Source organism: Salmo trutta, chromosome 12 (genome assembly GCF_901001165.1).
Source record: "Salmo trutta chromosome 12, fSalTru1.1, whole genome shotgun sequence".
Lineage (NCBI taxonomy): Eukaryota > Metazoa > Chordata > Actinopteri > Salmoniformes > Salmonidae > Salmo > Salmo trutta.
The window spans coordinates 96,525,577-96,546,374 of NC_042968.1; the positions used below are offsets into that span (position 1 = coordinate 96,525,577).

Here is a 20,798-nt window from a genome sequence, read left to right on the forward strand (position 1 = left end):
CATTCCCACCCAAAACTTGCTGTGAATTTACTAAATTACTCATCATAAACATTGACAAAATACAAAAATTAGTTTAAGAATTATAGATACAGAACTCCTTTATGCAATCGCTATGTCAGATTTTAAAATAGCTTTTCGGCGAAAGCACATTTTGCCATATTCTGAGTACATAGCTCAGCCATCACGGCTAGCTATTTTGACACCCGCCAAGTTCGGGGCACACTAAACTCAGAATTATTATTCGAAAAATTGTATTACCTTTGCTGATCTTCGTCAGAATACACTCCCAGGACTGCTACTTCCACAAGAAATGTTGTTTTTGTTCCAAATAATCCATAGCTATGTCCAAATACCTCCGTTTTGTTCGTGCGTTCAGGTCACTATCCAAAGGGTAATGCGCGAGCGCATTTCGAGACAAAAAAAAATAAAAATTTTTCCATTACCGTACTTAGAAGCATGTCAAACGCTGTTTAAAATCAATTTAAGGGTATTTTTCTCGTAAAATAGCGATAATATTCCAACCAGACAATAGTGTATTAATTTAAAGAGGAAAAGAAAAAACAGCGTGCTTACGTGAAGGCGCATATCCAATCTCTTTGTCACCAGGCAGACCACTGAGAAACTGAGCTACTATACTCTGCCCAGAGACAGGAGACGCCTCAATCCGCTTTCTGAAGGCTTTAGAGAGCCAATGGAAGCCTTAGAAAGTGCTACGTAACCCCACAGATACTGTAGTTTCGATAGAGAATCAAAAGAAGAACAACAATTTCTCAGACAGGCCACTTCCTGCTTGGAATTTTCTCAGGTTTTTGCCTGCCATATGAGTTCTGTTATACTCACAGACACCATTCAAAAAAGTTTAGAAACTTCAGAGTGTTTTCTATCCAAAACTACTAATAAAATGCATATTCTCGTTTCTGGGCAAGAGTAGTAACCAGTTTAAAATCGGGTACGTTTTTTCAGCCGGCCGTGAAAATACTGCCCCCTATCCCAAACAGGTTAATGTTGTAAATGACTATTGTAGCTGGAAACGGCTGATTTTTAATGGAATATCTACATAGACGTACAGAGGCCCATTATCAGCAACCATCACTCCTGTGTTCCAATGGCACGTTGTGTTAGCTAATCCAAGTTTATCATTTTAAAAGACTAATTGATCATTAGAAAACCCTTTTGCAATTGATGTTAGCACAGCTGAAAACTGTTGTCTGATTAAAGAAGCAATAAAACTGGCCTTCTTTAGACTAGTTGAGTATCTGGAGCATCAGCATCTGTGGGTTCGATTACAGGCTCAAAATGGGTAGAAACAAAGACCTTTCTTCTGAAACTCATCAGTCTATTCTTGTTCTGAGAAATGAAGGCTATTCCATGCGAGAAATTGCCAAGAAACTGAAGGTCTCGTACAACGCTGTGTACTACTCCCTTCACAGAACAGCGCAAACTGGCTCTAACCAGAATAGAAAGAGGAATGAGAGGCCCCGGTGCACAACTGAGCAAGAGGACAAGTACGTTAGCGTGTCTAGTTTGAGAAACAGACGCCTCACAAGTCCTCAACTGGCAACTTCATTAAATAGTAAATGCAAAACACCAGTCTCAACGTCAATAGTGAAGAGGCGACTTGAGATGCTGTCCGTTTCCAGCTACAATAGTAATTTACAACATGAACAATATCTACACTGTATTTCTGATCAATTTGATGATATTGTAATGAACAAATTGAACAGTTGAAGTCAGAAGTTTATATACACTTAGGTTGGAGTCATTAAAACTCATTTTTCAACCACTCTACCATTTTCTTGTTAACAAACTATAGTTTTGGCAAGTCGGTTAGGACATCTACTTTGGGCATGACAAATCATTTCTAACAATTGTTTACAGACAGATTATTTCACTTCTAATTCACTATATCCCAATTCCAATGGGTCAGAAGTTAACCTACACTAAGTTAACTGTGCCTTTAAACAGCTTGGAAAATTCCAGAAAATGATGTCATGGCATTAGAAGCTTCTGATAGGCTAATTGACATCATTTGAGTCAATTGGAGGTGTACCTGTGGATGTATTTCAAGGACTACCTTCAAACTCAGTGCCTCTTTGCTTGACATCAAGCCAAACTATGGTTTGCATGGGGACAAAGATCGTACTTTTTGGAGAAATGTCCTCTGGTCTGATGAAACAAAAATAGAACTGTTTGGCCATAATGACCATCGTTATGTTTGGAGGAAAAAGGGGGAGGCTTGCAAGCCGAAGAACACCATCCCAACCGTGAAGCACGGGGGTGGCAGCATCTTGTTGTGGGGGTGCTTTGCTGCAGGAGGGACTGGTGCACTTCACAAAATAGATGGCATCATGAGGTAGGAAAAGTATGTGGATATATTGAAGCAACATCTCAAGACATCAGTCAGGACGTTAAAGCTTGGTCGCAAATGGGTCTTCCAAATGGACAATGACACCAAGCATACTTCCAAAGTTGTGGCAAAATGGCTTAAGGACAACAAAGTCAAGGTATTGGAGTGGCCATCACAAAGCCCTGACCTCAAATCCTATAGAAGATTTGTGGGCAGAACTGAAAAAGCGTGTGCGAGCAAGGAGGCCTACAAACCTGACTCGGTTACACCAGCTCTGTCAGGAGTGTCGGTGTTCCTTCCTTGGTCCTTGTCAATCTTTGGCTTATTGGTGAAAATCAGCAGTCAGACAATATCTTCTTTAAGTAAATCAAAAACCTTTATTAATGCAATTGCAGACAGAAGTTGACCATTAGGAACATAGCACGCATGTTTCCCAGTAAGTTCCCACCTAAAGGCACAGCTGATTTATACATGTGATCACTCCCTAGTGGTATGATCCCCTACGTCAATGTATGTTTGTAACAATAAGTTGAGGTTACCTTATAAGTACAGTAGCTTCTCTGAATTGATTTGGATTGTCCACGGTCTCACAAGATCAAAACCAAACCGTTGTTACTTCCCTTTGTCTAGTTTCGGTCTGACTCAGACCCAGCCTGCAAGTACACTCTCACAACAGGGCTTAACCACAAAGACTAATATAGATGGCTTGTACAACATATAGTGGCAGTTTTTAGACACATAGCAACAGTATCTTATTATATGGCCTGCAGCAAAACATATGAATCTTAAAACCTGTTATGGACAGGAGTTCCGCTAGCGGAACCCCTAGCCAACAGCATCGCACGGCGCGAAATACAAAACAACAAAAATATCATAATTCAATTTTCTCAAACAATCAACTATTTTACACCATTTTAGCTCTCTCTCTCTAAGGCCTGCAGCAGAACATATGACTCTTAAGGTCCCCTTAAATCAATAATGGGGAGGGTCTTTGGGACCCACTCCCTACAGGAGGAATGGGCCAAAATTCACCCTACTTATTGTGGGATGTTTGTGGAAGGCTACCCGAAACGTTTGACCCAAGTTAAACAATTTAAAAAAAAGGCAATGCTATCAAATACTAATTGAGTGTATGTAAACTTCTGACCCACTGGGAATGTGATGAAAGAAATAAATAAAAGCTGAAATAAATCATTCTCTCTACTATTCTTTAAATAAAGTGTTGATCCTAACTGACCTAAAACAGGGAATTTTAACTAGGATTAAAATGTCAGGAATTGTGAAAAACTGAGTTTAAATGTATTTGGCTATGTAAACATCTGACTTCAACTATTTATGTATGTATGTATGTATGTTTTAAATGATAAAGATGCAATCTCCCATTCCTTTAAAATGTTTTTGAAAAAGCTGTTGCGCAGCTTCCTGAAGGCAAATAATCTATAGGAAATACTCCAATCTGGTTTCAGACCCCATCATATTACTGAGACCGCATTTGTGGTAAATTACCTTTTAAATGGTGTCAGACGATAAATTAACAGGCCCCGCATTGATTATATGGAACACAGGACAAGCTAGTTAACCTGGTAATATCATCAACCATGTGTAGTCAACTAGTGATTGTGAAGATTGATTGTTTTTTTTATAAGTTTAATGCTAGCTAGCAACTTACCTTGGCTCATTGCAGCCACAAGGTAATTTTGAAGCTGCACTCGCGTAACAGGTGGTAAGCCTGCCACGCAGTTTCCTCATGGATTGCAATGTAATCGGCCATAATCGGCGTCCAAAAAAGGCCGATTACCGATTGTTATGAAAACGTAAAATCTGCTCTAATTAACTTCTATGGGCTACGTGGGACGCTAGCAAATTCAAAAACAACAAAATGTCATAATTCAACTTTCTCAAACATACACTTCTCCTTGATATAACCACATTGTCCGATTTCAAAAAGGCTTTACAGCGAAAGCAAAACAGATTATGTTAGGAGAGTACATAGACAAAAATAATCACACAGCCATTTTCCAAACAAGGACATGTGTCAATAAAACCCAAAACACAGCTAAATGAAGCACTAACCTTTGATGATCTTCATCAGATGACACTCCTAGGACATTATGTTACACAATACATGCATGTTTTGTTCGATAAAGTTCATATTTATATCCAAAAACAGCATTTTACATTGGCACGTGATGTTCAGAAAATGTATTCCCACCAAAACCATCGGTGAATGTGCACATCAATTTACAAAAATACTCATCATAAACGTTGACAAAATATATAACAATTATTTAAAGAATTATAGATAGACTACTCCTGGATGCAACCGCTTTGTCAGATTTTAAAATAGCTTTACGGAGAAAGCACATTTTTCAATATTCTGAGTACATAGCTCAGCCATCACAGAGAGCTATACAGTAACCTGTTTAAATTGGGTACGTTTTTCATCCGGCCGTAAAAATACTGCCCCCTAGCCCAGACAGGTTAATCGACCATACCAATTAATCGGTCGACCTCTAATTTTGACCACCCCTTTGTTCAGGGACACATTATTCCATTTCTGTTAGTCACATGTCTGTGGAACTTGTTCAGTTTATGTCGCAGTCATTGAATCTTATGTTCATACAAATATTTACACATGTTAAGTTTGCTGAAAACAAATGCAGTTGACAGAGAGAGGACTTTTTTTTGTTGCCGAGTTTATATAAATACTACTTTAAGTGGCTGTGGATAAGCTAAAAGACTAACATGTACATGTAAAATGTAGTATATAGTAGTAGTAGTAGTAGTAGTATATTACCTGTCCTCCACAGGTGAAGCAGGCCACACGGTCTCCCTGCCCCAGGTAATAGAAGCCAGCCTTAGCCAGCTCAGAGGGGGTGATGATGGACAGGATCCAGGAGTGGAAGGAGTCCAGACGGTCCTGCTCTCTCCTCATACTGGGGTTGTGACAGGTAGGGGGTCTCTGGTGGGACCTACAGAAACATCATCAGATATAGGGGGCTGTACTACTATGGCTGACCCTGTAAAACACCACATTACACTGTGATCATCCTTTTATATGGCATTATTATTATTATTATTATTATTATTAGTATTATTATTATTATTATTATTATTATTATTAGTATTATTATTATTAGTATTATTAGTATTATTATTATTATTATTATTATTATTATTATTATTGGGGCCCCACTTTAAATATTCAACTTCTTAGTAGGTTGCTGAAGGCAAAGCGCAACTCTAGATTTCAATAGTAGGGATTGATTGAAGCCCCATGTTAATTTCAAATCACCCTTCTATCATATCTAAGCCAGAATGACACCAATGTCTATGAGACTTTGTAAATCAACTTGATTGGAGATACACAACCCACTCCATGGCTAGTCATGAGCCATCCGGCCATAACCGAAGACCACATACCAGAGTTCTTACCTGGTTGTTAGCATTAGGGGGAAAAAAATCAATTTCATGCCAAGGCGTAGCTCAATATCTAGGATAACAACGAGACTACAGAGTCCTTAAAGTGACCATTACACTTGCCACCCTTTTTCAGACAACCACAACTCAATGTTTACAATATATCCTACCTAGCTACAGTACATTCTTCCATAAAGCATAGCTAGCTAGCTAAGTAAAGTTCATTGTCAACGCCAAACTTTTGGAAACTGCCACGCTGCTAATTTCTAATACATACAAAACTGGTCCCCCTCGGAAAAGTACGGGGGGAAATTTTTTTTTCATGAAATGTATGCACTCACTACTGTAAGTCGCTCTGGATAAGAGCGTCTGCTAAATGACTAAAATGTAAATGCTCATCTAGTTATAGTTACTCCACCATGACACAGTCAAACTGGCTAGATTAGGTACGTGGGCAGCCAGATGTCAGTTACAGCACTGCTAACTAGCCTACACTTCCTCAACCAAGACCAGCCTCTCACAACACAGTTAGCTATGTTGAATCTAAACCCGGCCAATGCAAGTAGCGCATCGACTTATGCATTGCAGTGAGTGTAATTATCTAGAACAACACGTTGCTGTTCGAGCATCAAGAACAAATTCCAGCCTTTACCTTATGATGCATTAATTCAGTATACCCAACTCATGCCTCATGCCTTTACCTTATGATTCAGTACACCCAACTCATGCCTCAACCTTATGATTCAGTACACCCAACTCATGTAATTTTAATCCAAATGTGCGATGACTGATAAACAGTTCCTTTTCAGTATGTTCCCAAAAATCTGAACCCTTACCCAGTTAGCATAATTACGTTTAAAATATATCTGTTCCAGACGTTCAAGTTAGGTTCATTTTCAGTTCTGAATGTATGTTAAAAAAAACTAAACTAAAATAAATTCAACATGAAACAATTTCATTTTATTGAGTTACAGTTCATATAATTTTCAAAGTTCTTGAAATGTTCCTGATTGACTGACCTTCATGTCTTAAAGTAATGATGGACTGTCGTTTCTCTTTGCTTATTTGAGTTGTTTTTGCCATAATACGGACTTGGTATTTTACCAAATAGGGCTATCTTCTGTATACCAACTCTACCTTGTCACAACACAACTGATTGGCTCAAACGCATTAAGGAAAGAAATACCAAAAATGAACATTTAACAAGGCACACCTGTTAATTGAAATGCATTCCAGATGACTACCTCATGAAGCTGGTTGAGAGAATGCCAAGAGCGTGCAAAGCTGTCATTAAGGCAAAAGGGTGGCTACTTTGAAAAACCTCAAATATAAAATATATTTTGATTTGTTTACTGCATCACACGGAGCTCCCGAATGGTGCAGTGGTCTAAGGCACTGCATCTCAGTGCTAGAGGCGTCACTATAGACCCTGGTTCGATTCCAGGCTGTATCACAACTGGCCATGATTGGGAGTCCCATAGGGCGGCACACAATTGGCCCAGCATAGTCCGGGTTAGGGTTTGGCCAGGGTAGGCCGTCATTGTAAATAAGAATTTGTTCTTAACTGACTTGCCTAGTTAAATAAAGGTTAACTTTTTAGTGACAGGGGGCAGTATTCGGAAATTCAGATGAATGACGTGCCCAAATTAAACTGCTTGCTACTCGGGCCCAGAAGGTAGGATATGCATATTATTAGTAGATTTGGATAGAAAACACTCTGTACGCCTCTAGCACTGAGATGCAGTGCTTTAGACCGCTGCGCCACACGGGAAGCCCTATTCCATTTCTTTTTATCCTAAAAAAATTCCCTAGTCCTTGCCGATGACAAGCATACCCATAACATGATGCAGCCACCACAATGCTTGAAAATATGAAGCGGTACTCAGTGATGTGTTGTTGGATTTGTGTTGTTGGATTTTCCTCAAACATAACGCTTTGTATTCAGGACATAAAGTGAATTCCTTTGCCACATTTTTTGCCGTTTTTCTTTAGTCTCTTGTTTCAAACAGAATGCATGTTTTGGAATATATTTATTCTGTACAGGCTTCCTTTTCACTCTGTCATTTAGGTTAGTATTGTGGAGTAACTACAATGTTGTTGATCCATCCTCAGTTTTCTCCTATCACAGCCATTACGTCAAACTTTTTTTAAAGTCACCAAGGGCCTCATGGTGAAAACCCTGTGCTGTTTCCTTCCTCTCTGGCAACTGGGTCAGGAAGAACGCCTGTATCTTTGTAGTGACTGGGTGTATTGATACACCATCCAAAGTGTAATTAATAACTTCACCATGCTCAAAAAGAGGTGCCCTTTGCGAGGCATTGGAAAACCTCCCTGGTCTTTGTGGTTGAATCTGTGTTTGAAATTCACTGCTCGACTGAGGGACCTTACAGATAATTGTATGTGTGGAGTAGAGAGATGAGATAGTCACTCAAAAACACTATTAATGCACACCAGTGGTGGTAGATGCTGTTGAAGATGAGTGGGGAGGATTATTTTGGGCCTTATTTCTATTACAGCATATTGGATGACTGTGATTCATATTCCATTCACCCAGTTCAATGTAACAGTGATGGGTTTAGGATACTGTCATTCACCCAGTTCAATGTAACAGTGATGGGTTTAGGATAGTCATTCATATTCACCCAGTTCAATGTAACAGTGATGGGTTTAGGATACTGTCATTCACCCAGTTCAATGTAACAGTGATGGGTTTAGGATACTGTCCTTCATAATCACCCAGTTCAATGTAACAGTGATGGGTTTAGGATACTGTCCTTCATATTCACCCAGTTCAATGTAACAGTGATGGGTTTAGGTTACTGTCCTCCATATTCACCCAGTTCAATGTAACAGTGATGGGTTTAGGATACTGTCATTCACCCAGTTCAATGTAACAGTGATGGGTTTAGGATACTGTCATTCATATTCACCCAGTTCAATGTAACAGTGATGGGTTTAGGATACTGTCCTTCACCCAGTTCAATGTAACAGTGATGGGTTTAGGTTACTGTCCTCCATATTCACCCAGTTCAATGTAACAGTGATGGGTTTAGGATACTGTCATTCATATTCACCCAGTTCAGTGTAACAGTAATAGGTTTAGGCTACTACGTGATACTCTAATTATCCCTATACCCATCATGAGGTTGCTACAACCTAGCCTTTGAATGGAAGTTTACAACGTAGATCCACACAGGTCGAGAGAAACATTTGAGTAATGACATTGGCCCAGTCAATACCGCCTTGCACACTCTGGCCTGCATCTAGCTGATCTAGGGTGTAGCCATTAGTCCAACAGTTGGAAATGAGAGTTTCTATTGGACAAATTCAGGTACGTTTAAGAAACGTTTTCAACAGAATGAATACACCCCTGATCCCACACTGTTCACTTTTCATCTAGGTCTACCAGTCTAGAACCACGAATACAGCCTACCAGTCTAGAACCGCCAATACAGTCTACCAGTCTAGAACCGCCAATACAGCCTACCAGTCTAGAACCGCCAATACAGTCTACCAGTCTAGAACCGCCAATACAGCCTACCAGTCTAGAACCGCCAATACAGTCTACCAGTCTAGAACCGCCAATACAGCCTACCAGTCTAGAACCGCCAATACAGCCTACCAGTCTAGAACCGCCAATACAGCCTACCAGTCTAGAACCGCCAATACAGCCTACCAGTCTAGAACCGCCAATACAGCCTACCAGTCTAGAACCGCCAATACAGCCTACCAGTCTAGAACCGCCAATACAGCCTACCAGTCTAGAACCGCGAATACAGCCTACCAGTCTAGAACCGCGAATACAGCCTACCAGTCTAGAACCGCGAATACAGCCTACCAGTCTAGAACCGCGAATACAGCCTACCAGTCTAGAACCGCGAATACAGCCTACCAGTCTAGAACCGCCAATACAGCCTACCAGTCTAGAACCGCCAATACAGCCTACCAGTCTAGAACCGCCAATACAGCCTACCAGTCTAGAACCGCCAATACAGCCTACCAGTCTAGAACCGCCAATACAGCCTACCAGTCTAGAACCACCAATACAGTCTACCAGTCTAGAACCACGAATACAGCCTACCAGTCTAGAACCACGAATACAGCCTACCAGTCTATAACCATAAATGCGCTACAAATAACTTCATTGTCCGCTAGCAGTCACATGCAATAGCAGCGGTACGACCATATTCTGCATTGCTAATGCACTTTTTTGCTTATCTTTTAAATATTTGTTTTGGTTTAAAAGTTATGAAAAATGGTCTATTTGTCACATCCCTAATTATTAGTCTCATGTATTAAAGTAGTGTTATTTAATATTTCTCTGGTAACATCTACAGGAAGGTTTCAGAGAACATTTAACAAATAACATTTTTTTTTAAAAACGCTTAAATAAATGTTAGTGCAGCCAGCCAATCAGAGCGTAGAAACAGCCAATCAGAGCATAGAAACAGCCAATCAGAGCCTTACATGTCCTCTACTTCTCGGGAGCTCAGCGGGCTGGAGGGGGGCGGGACACAGGGCTCTTCACCGGACACCGGGTTAGGAGCAGAGACAGGGAGGGGGGCGGGGCCAGGTCCTGATACCTGGGAGAGATAACACACGTTACTACACCCCCACCCCCATCATTATAACCCCCCACAACCATCACCACCACTATCATTATAACCCCCACAACCATCACCACCACTATCATTATAACCCCCACAACCATCACCACCACTATCATTATAACCCCCACAACCATCACCACCACTATCATTATAACCCCCACAACCATCACCACCACTATCATTATAACCCCCACTATCATTATAACCCCCACCACAACTATCATTATAACCCCCACTATCATTATAACCCCCCACCACCATCACCACAACTATCATTATAACCCCCACTATCATTATAACCCCAACCACCACAACTATCATTATAACCCCCACCACCATCACCACAACTATCATTATAACCCCCACCACCACTATCATTATAACCCCCACAACTATCATTATAACCACCACTATCATTATAACCCCCAGCATCACAACTATCATTATAACCACTACCCCAACTATCATTATAACCACTACCCCAACTATCATTATAACCCCCACTATCATTATAACCCCCACCACCACAACTATCATTATAACCCCCACCACCACAACTATCATTATAACCACCACCCCAACTATCATTACAACCCCCACCCCAACTATCATTATAACCCCCACCACAACTATCATTATAACCCCCACCACAACTATCATTATAACCCCCACAACTATCATTATAACCCCCACCACCATACCCACAACTATCATTATAATCCCCACCACCATACCCACAACTATCATTATAACCCCCACCACCATCACCCCAACTATCATTATAACCCCCACCCCTATCATTATAACCCCCACCACCACCACCCCAACTATCATTATAACCCCCACCACCATACCCACAACTATCATTATAACCCCCACCACCATCACCACAACTATCATTATAACCCCCACTATCATTATAACCCCCACCATCATCACCACAACTATCATTATAACCCATACCACCATCACCCCAACTATCATTATAACCCCCACCATCATCACCACAACTATCATTATAACCCCCACAACTATCATTATAACCCCCACTATCGTTATAACCCCACTATCATTATAACCCCCACCACAACTATCTATATAACCCCCACCACAACTATCATTATAACCCCCACTATCATTATAACCCCCACCACCATCACCACTATCATTATAACCCCCACCACCATCACCACTATCATTATAACCCCCACCACAACTATTATTATAACCCCCACCACCATCACCACAACTATCATTATAACCCCCACCACCATTATCATAACCCCCACTATCATTATAACCCCCACTATCATCATAGCCCCCACTATCATTATAACCCCCACCACCATCCCAACTATCATTATAACCCCCACCATCATCACCACAACTATCATTATAACCCCCACAACTATCATTATAACCCCCACTATCATTATAACCCCCACTATCATAACCCCCACCATCATCACCACAACTATCATTATAACGCCCACAACTATCATTATAACCCCCACAACTATCATTATAACCCCCACAACTATCACCATCACCCCAACTATCATTATAACCCCCACCACAACTATCATTATAACCCCCACCACAACCATCACCCCAACTATCATTATAACCCCCACCCCCACTATCATTATAACCCCCACCACCACCCCAACTATCATTATAACCCCCACCCCAACTATCATTATAAACCCCACCACCACCCCAACTATCATTATAACCCCCACCACCACCCCAACTATCATTATAACCCCCACCACCACCCCAACTGTCATTATAACCCCCACCACCACCCCAACTATCATTATAACCCCCACCACCCCAACTATCATTATAACCCCCACCACCCCAACTATCATTATAACCCCCACTACCCCTACTATCATTATGACCCCCACTATCATTATAACCCCCACTACCCCTACTATTATAACCCCCACCACCATCACCCCCACTATCATTATAACCCCCACCACCATCACCCCAACTATCATTATAACCCCCACCACAACTATCATTATAACCCCCACCACCACCCCTATCATTATAACCCCCACCCCAACTATCATTATAACCACCATCACCACAACCATTACCCCCATAAGGTCGACACCTGTTGTATTCGGCGCATGTGACAAATAAAATTTAATCATCATCATCACCACCATCTCACCGGTGTGACGTGTGCGCTGCGTAGCGGAGAGAAGGCGCTGTGAGAAGAGGAGAGGAGGTTGGCAGTAGAGGGTAGAGTCTGGATGAAGACGCAAGAAGGGGATAGCTGTCTGTGTCTCTCAGTAGGACAGTCACCTGTCTGCCAGCCGTCCGCCGTCACGTTACACCTGGAGCAGGGAAATACCAATTAGATGATGTCACGTTACACCTGGAGCAGGAAAATACCAATTAGATGATGTCACGTTACACCTGGAGCAGGGAAATACCAATTAGATGATGTCACGTTACACCTGGAGCAGGGAAATACCAATTAGATGATGTCCCGTTACCCCTGGAGCAGGGAAATACCAATTAGATGATGTCCCGTTACACCTGGAGCAGGGAAATACCAATTAGATGATGTCCCGTTACACCTGGAGCAGGGAAATACCAATTAGATGATGTCCCGTTACACCTGGAGCAGGGAAATACCAATTAGATGATGTCCCGTTACACCTGGAGCAGGGAAATACCAATTAGATGATGTCCCGTTACACCTGGAGCAGGGAAATACCAATTAGATGATGTCCCGTTACACCTGGAGCAGGGAAATACCAATTAGATGATGTCCCGTTACACCTGGAGCAGGGAAATACCAATTAGATGATGTCCCGTTACACCTGGAGCAGGGAAATACCAATTAGATGATGTCCCGTTACACCTGGAGCAGGGAAATACCAATTAGATGATGTCCCGTTACACCTGGAGCAGGGAAATACCAATTAGATGATGTCCCGTTACACCTGGAGCAGGGAAATACCAATTAGATGATGTCCCGTTACACCTGGAGCAGGGAAATACCAATTAGATGATGTCCCGTTACACCTGGAGCAGGGAAATACCAATTAGATGATGCCCCGTTACACCTGGAGCAGGGAAATACCAATTAGATGATGCCCCGTTACACCTGGAGCAGGGAAATACCAATTAGATGATGTCCCGTTACACCTGGAGCAGGGAAATACCAATTAGATGATGTCCCGTTACACCTGGAGCAGGGAAATACCAATTAGATGATGTCCCGTTACACCTGGAGCAGGGAAATACCAATTAGATGATGTCCCGTTACACCTGGAGCAGGGAAATACCAATTAGATGATGTCACGTTACACCTGGAGCAGGAAAATACGAATTTAACAATTAGATGATGTCACGTTACACCTGGAGCAGGAAAATACCAATTTAACAATTAGATGATGTCACGTTCCACCTGGAGCAGGGAAATACCAATTTAACAATTAGATGATGTCACGTTCCACCTGGAGCAGGGAAATACCAATTTAACAATTAGATGATGTCACGTTACACTTGGAGCAGGGAAATACCAATTTAACAATTAGATGATGTCACGTTACACCTGGAGCAGGGAAATACCAATTTAACAATTAGATGATGTCACGTTACACCTGGAGCAGGGAAATACCAATTTAACAATTAGATGATGTCACGTTACACTTGGAGCAGGGAAATACCAATTTAACAATTAGATGATGTCACGTTACACCTGGAGCAGGGAAATACCAATTTAACAATTAGATGATGTCACGTTACACCTGGAGCAGGGAAATACCAATTTAACAATTAGATGATGTCACGTTACACCTGGAGCAGGGAAATACCAATTTAACAATTAGATGATGTCACGTTACACCTGGAGCAGGGAAATACCAATTTAACAATTAGATGATGTCACGTTACACTTGGAGCAGGGAAATACCGATTTAACAATTAGATGATGTCACGTTACACCTGGAGCAGGGAAATACCAATTAGATGATGTCACGTTACACCTGGAGCAGGAAAATACGAATTTAACAATTAGATGATGTCACGTTACACCTGGAGCAGGAAAATACCAATTTAACAATTAGATGATGTCACGTTCCACCTGGAGCAGGGAAATACCAATTTAACAATTAGATGATGTCACGTTCCACCTGGAGCAGGGAAATACCAATTTAACAATTAGATGATGTCACGTTACACTTGGAGCAGGGAAATACCAATTTAACAATTAGATGATGTCACGTTACACCTGGAGCAGGGAAATACCAATTTAACAATTAGATGATGTCACGTTACACCTGGAGCAGGGAAATACCAATTTAACAATTAGATGATGTCACGTTACACTTGGAGCAGGGAAATACCAATTTAACAATTAGATGATGTCACGTTACACCTGGAGCAGGGAAATACCAATTTAACAATTAGATGATGTCACGTTACACCTGGAGCAGGGAAATACCAATTTAACAATTAGATGATGTCACGTTACACCTGGAGCAGGGAAATACCAATTTAACAATTAGATGATGTCACGTTACACCTGGAGCAGGGAAATACCAATTTAACAATTAGATGATGTCACGTTACACTTGGAGCAGGGAAATACCGATTTAACAATTAGATGATGTCACGTTACACCTGGAGCAGGGAAATACCAATTAGATGATGTCACGTTACACCTGGAGCAGGGAAATACCAATTAGATGATGTCACGTTACACCTGGAGCAGGGAAATACCAATTAGATGATGTCACGTTACACCTGGAGCAGGGAAATACCAATTAGATGATGTCCCGTTACACCTGGAGCAGGGAAATACCAATTAGATGATGTCACGTTACACCTGGAGCAGGAAAATACCAATTAGATGATGTCACGTTACACCTGGAGCAGGAAAATACCAATTTAACAATTAGATGTCACGTTACACCTGGAGCAGGGAAATACCAATTTAACAATTAGATGTCACGTTACACCTGAGAATTAGAACACACACACAATATCAGCTAGTAGGTAGGTCCATTTAAATGATGTGGTGAAGAGGAGGGATGGGCCAGCGTTGCAGGACAATCACCTGAAACACTGCACCCTGTCTCCCAACACCAGTATAGAACCATCACCTACCTGCACCCTGTCTCCAACACCAGTATAGAACCATCACCTACCTGAAACACTGCACCCTGTCTCCAACGCCAGTATAGAACCATCCTGCCCTGGCCAGGGTGCGCTCTGTTACCGCTGCAGACGGGAAGAGGGCAAAGGTCGAGATACGGAACAGTTCTGAGGAGAAAATAAAAATCACAACTTTATAAGGTGTGTGTAAGGTGAGTATGTACAGCATATGTAAGGTGAGTGTGTACAGTGTGTGTGTGTGTAAGTAGTGTGTAAGGTGAGTGTGTACAGCGTAAGGTAGGTGAAACCTGGATGAGCATGCTCTATAATGTAAAACTATACAGTGTATTATAATAACAGAGGTCAGGTGGTAAACTATACAGTGTATAATAATAATAATAATAATAATAATAATAATAGAGGTCAGGTGGTAAACTATACAGAGCAGTGGTGTAAAGCTCGCCGCCATTGGACTCTGGAGCAGTGGAAATGCATTCTCTGGAGTTATGAATCACGCTTTACAATCTGGTTGTCCAGCGGACGAGTCTGGGTTTGGCGGATGCCAAGGGAATGCTACCTGCCCCAATGTATAGTGCCAACTGTAAAGTTTGGTGGAGGAGGAATAATGGTCTGGGGCTGTTTTTCATGGTTCGGGCCCCTTAGTTCCAGTGAAGGGAAATCTTAACGCTACAGCATACAATGACATTCTAGACGATTCTGTGCTTACAACTTTGTGGCAACAGTTTCCTGTTTCAGCATGACAATGCTCCCGTGAACAAAGCAAGGTCCATACAGAAATTGGCTGTGAAGATCGGTGTGGAAGAACTTGATTGGCCTGCACAGAGCCCTGACCTCAACACCATCGAACACCTTTGGGATGAACTGGAACGGCGACTGAGCCAGGCCTGATCGCCCAACATCAGTGCCCGACCTCACTAACGCTCTTGGCTGAATGGAAGCAAGTCCCCTCAGCAATGTCCCAACATCTAGTGGAAAGCCTTCCCAGAAGAATGGAGGCTGTTATAGCAGCGAATGGTGGACCAACGCCATATTAATTCCCATGACTTTGGAATGAGATGTTCGACTAGCAGGTGTCCACATACTTTTTTTCATTTTTTTGCAACCCGGGACTTTTTTTGTTGTTGTGTTCAAATGTTTGTTTGTATTATTTTTAAGAAAGGTACAGTACACAAAACAGGTACGCCTAGACAGAGGAAAAAAAAAAGTGACCAGACGAACAAGACAAACAGTTCCCATCCCACCCCCAGGAATTCCCCAAGCCAAAGTTACATTAGTGGTTCACAATAGCAGTCTTGACAGAGTCATACGTTGATGAGAACCAATATGTTTCTTTCACTAGTCCCATGCATGCGTCATACAGACATTTCCATGTTTCTAATGTTCATGGATGATAGCAGCCACTGCTGTTTGCTTCAAAAGAATGAGGCGCCTGCCAACGTTAATCCAGCCAGACAATTTGTATTTTACTTTATTTAAAATAGGCAAGTCGGTTAAGAACAAAATTCTTATTTACAATGACGGCCTACCTGACGGTCGAGGTCAGCCTGCAGGCGCCCGGTCTGCCACAAGGAGTCGCTCGAGCGCCATGAGCCAAGTAAAGCCCCCCCCCCGGCAAAAACCTCCCCTAACCCGGACGACGCTGGGCAAATTGTGCGCCGCCCTACGGGACTCCCCGATCACGGCCAGTTGTGATACAGCCAGGGATCGAACCAGGGTCTGTAGTGACGCCTCTAGCACTGCGATACAGTGCCTTAGACCGCTGCGCCATTCCCTAGTCCATGCTGATGACAGGCATACCCATAACATGATGCAGCCACCACAATGCTTGAAAATATGAAGTGGTACTCAGTGATGCGTTGTTGGATTTGTGTTGTTGAATTTGCCCCAAAACATAACGCTTTTGTATTCAGGACATACAGTTGATTCATTTGCCACATTTTTTTGCAGTTTTTACTTTAGTGTCTTGTTGCAAACAAAATGCATGTTTTGGAATATATTTATTGTGTACTGGATTCCTTGTGTCTAACGTGTTTGTGTCTGTGTGAGGCCTACCTGAGGAGTTGTCGTACTGCAGGTTAACTGGGGCTCCGTTTCGACACAGACCCATGAGGAACGGGCTGTTCTGGAGATGTACCAGGGTGTCCATTTACAAACAGGGTAGACAGTCTAGATATAGACAGCCTAGAATCTAGATATACAGGTATTAGAGTGTAGATTTAGCTTCTAGATTGTTTTTTTGATGAAGAGTTTGTAGAATTAGAGAAAAAGGAAGGTCCATTCTCCTCAGGGAGAGAGGGATGAGTAACCCAGGGCAGGGGGAATATAAACACACACACACACACACACACACGTGATTGATGAAAACAGGGTGTGTTTCCTGTCATCTCACACATCAGCCTGGAAATGAAACTGAAGGTTTCAGAACTGATCTAAAAAAGAAAAAAATAAGAGAAACTGCCAACCTTCTGTCATAATAATAAATCACAGTATGCCAGAATACCTTCTGTCATAATAAATCACAATATGCCAGAATACCTTCTGTCATAATAATAAATCACAATATGCCAGAACACCTTCTGTCATAATAATAAATCACAATATGCCAGAATACCTTCTGTCATAATAATAAATCACAATATGCCAGAATACCTTCTGTCATAATAATAAATCACAATATGCCAGAATACCTTCTGTCATAATAATAAATCACAATATGCCAGAACACCTTCTGTCATAATAATAAATCACAATATGCCAGAATACCTTCTGTCATAATAATAAATCACAATATGCCAGAACACCTTCTGTCATAATAATAAATCACAATATATTCAGAACACCTTATAATAATAAATGATATGACATTTAGCAGATGATTTTATAAAAAGCAAGTAGTCAGTCATGTCTGAGCCACAGAGAAGTGTCTGTCTGTCTGTCTGTCTGTCTGTCTGTCTGTCTGTCTGTCTGTCTGTCTGTCTGTCTGTCTGTCTGTCTGTCTGTCTCTAACCTCCAGACTAGGCCACACCACTCTGTCCGCTTGGTGAATATGGACAGAACACAGACACACACACACACACCCACCCACCCACCCACCCACCCACGGGTATGGCTGGTCAACCCTCTCCCCCTGAGTGGAACAACCCTCCTGGGGTTGTTTACGTCTCCATGGCAGCAGAGATTAACCAGACAAAGAAATGTATCTGTCTGAGAGGAAGGTTTAATGGGAGAATAAAAGTTGTCCTCCTTTACAGCATAAATGTTGATAACACCTGTAGGGGAGACAGAAATATTACATTAGTAGAATGTTATAGTAGTAGTATTTATTAGGATCAATAATTAGCTGGTGTAGAAGCAGTGGCTACTCTTCCTGGGTCCAAATTACAGCTAAATTACATTCAGCTAATTCCACATTCAGACAACAGCAGGTGTAGCGGGGTGTAGGACAGAGAGACAGAGGACAGAGGACCATCACATTAATAGGAAGTGTCCTACTGGTTAAACATATTGAAGACAACAGCAGGTGTAGTGGGGTGTAGTGGAGAGGACATCACATTAATAGGAAGTGTCCTACTGGTTAATTTCCCCTGTAATGGTTCAGCACTTCCTGCTTTTGAATTGGAGGAAATGAATCGGTCCTAGACAAGGACATAGTGAATATTTGTATCATACCATTTATGTAGTGTTTCCTCAGACCAGGTAGAATGTGGCCTACACACACAGCGCGTATGTTTTAAAATATGTTGAAATACAGCACGCTGACTTGCTACGTAGCTAGCTAGCTAGCTCAGTCAAGTTAGGCTAAAATTACATTGCATTATATGGAGCACGGAAGTCATATTGCTAAATTCAACGAGTTAATTTCCCCTCCAGTACAACCTTCAGGATCTGCTGTGATTTCACATTTTAAATGTGGTGTATAAACATGTCTGAGATGGTGAAACGTTTAGTTTTTTTTTTAAAAACGAGGGTTAGCTAACTCTAGCTAGCTAACGTTAGCTGGTGTTGTCTGTGTAGCTAAATGGCGTCGGGACATTGTTGCTATGCTATCCATAACTGCTAACTAGCTAGCTAGCTACGTGGTTACAGTGGATCTAATGTACATATTACAGCCTCAACAGGACCAGAAGAGGGAAACCTTAAAGTCCCTATCCTCCTGACTTTAGACCGGTGACTCACCACAAATATCTCTGATCAAAAGGCTTGTAGTCTGTAGAAATCCCCTTCTGCGGTCACTTCCTTTCCAGTAAATGTTACGACGAGAACAAACTAAGTACTTCTAGAAATCCCACCGTCTATAGTCCCTCTACATAGAAACAAACATCAATGTGAAAAAAGTTATTAGTTATCATGATAATTCCATTCATAATGACAGGTCATTTCATAGCAAAACCAAATAACATAACAAAATGTCATATTTCCTTACAGAAATAATAATCACATTTTTTTAACCATAATTAATTACAAGATCAAATAACATTTTTATTTCAACAAGTTATACACATCAAGTTGTTTAAAATGTACAGTAGGCCCCTTGATGATTACAACATCCATTCTAGGAAATGTGTGCTTGTCCATGAATGGACATTGTTGGTTTTTCATTTTAGATCACATGATCGACCATATTATGGTGTGAATATGAACATGACAACAGAGTAATAAAATGGTTAACTTACCTTTGTCCAACAGTTTTCAAGCAGATCACAGGAACGAAGGAGAAGTAAACTAACAGCAGCCTAACCAGAAAGACTAGACGTGTAACTTTATATCTATGCTTATGACTCGACTCGACTCGCCTACACACAAGGGGAATTGCCCGTTTGATTTGCTACGTACCTTGTGGAGTGGTTTAGTCAAATATGGTGTGAGTGTGATATAGTGTAACATCTGCAAGGTTAATGCATGAAACTTTTGATCGACGTTATCCTCATAGTCAACGGACAGTTTATCCGTTGATGTTTTCCCAGTAGCGCAAAAAAGTACCCAATAGTCATACTGTAGTAAAAGTAAAGATACCTTCATAGAAAATGAATCAAGTAAAAGTGAAAGTCACCCAGTAAAATACTACTTGAGTAGTATTGAGTAAAAGTCTAAAATTATTTGGTTTTAAATGTACTTACATTTTTAAAAAGTAAATGGAATTGCTAAAATATACTTAAACGTATATATTGATTTTCTTGAAGTTTTTTTTAAAAATTTACTGATAAATCAAATTGTATTTGTCACATCCGCCAAATACAACAGGTGTAGGTAGACCTTACTTACAAGCCCTTAAC

The 20,798-nt window shown here is 41.3% G+C and overlaps 1 protein-coding gene across 3 annotated transcripts in view; it reads right to left on the minus strand.

Annotated features, from left to right (window-relative positions):
* The window catches only part of birc2 (baculoviral IAP repeat containing 2), a 36,782-nt gene extending 16,276 nt beyond the window's left edge, over window positions 1-20,506 (minus strand). For 2 of the 3 annotated variants that reach the window (XM_029770421.1, XM_029770420.1), the window contains exons 1-7: window positions 20,199-20,502; window positions 19,702-19,828; window positions 17,578-18,794; window positions 15,558-15,672; window positions 12,566-12,731; window positions 10,235-10,350; window positions 5,145-5,319 (exon numbers count right to left, since the gene is read on the minus strand). In XM_029770421.1, coding sequence (XP_029626281.1) covers window positions 5,145-5,319; window positions 10,235-10,350; window positions 12,566-12,731; window positions 15,558-15,672; window positions 17,578-17,671 — 666 coding nt within the window. In that variant the 5' untranslated portion in view covers window positions 17,672-18,794; window positions 19,702-19,828; window positions 20,199-20,502. Of the gene's footprint in view, window positions 1-5,144; window positions 5,320-10,234; window positions 10,351-12,565; window positions 12,732-15,557; window positions 15,673-17,577; window positions 18,795-19,701; window positions 19,829-20,198 lie in introns of all 3 variants that reach the window. The other variant, XM_029770419.1, reaches the window with a different exon arrangement.
* Window positions 20,507-20,798: the final 292 nt, after the last annotated feature.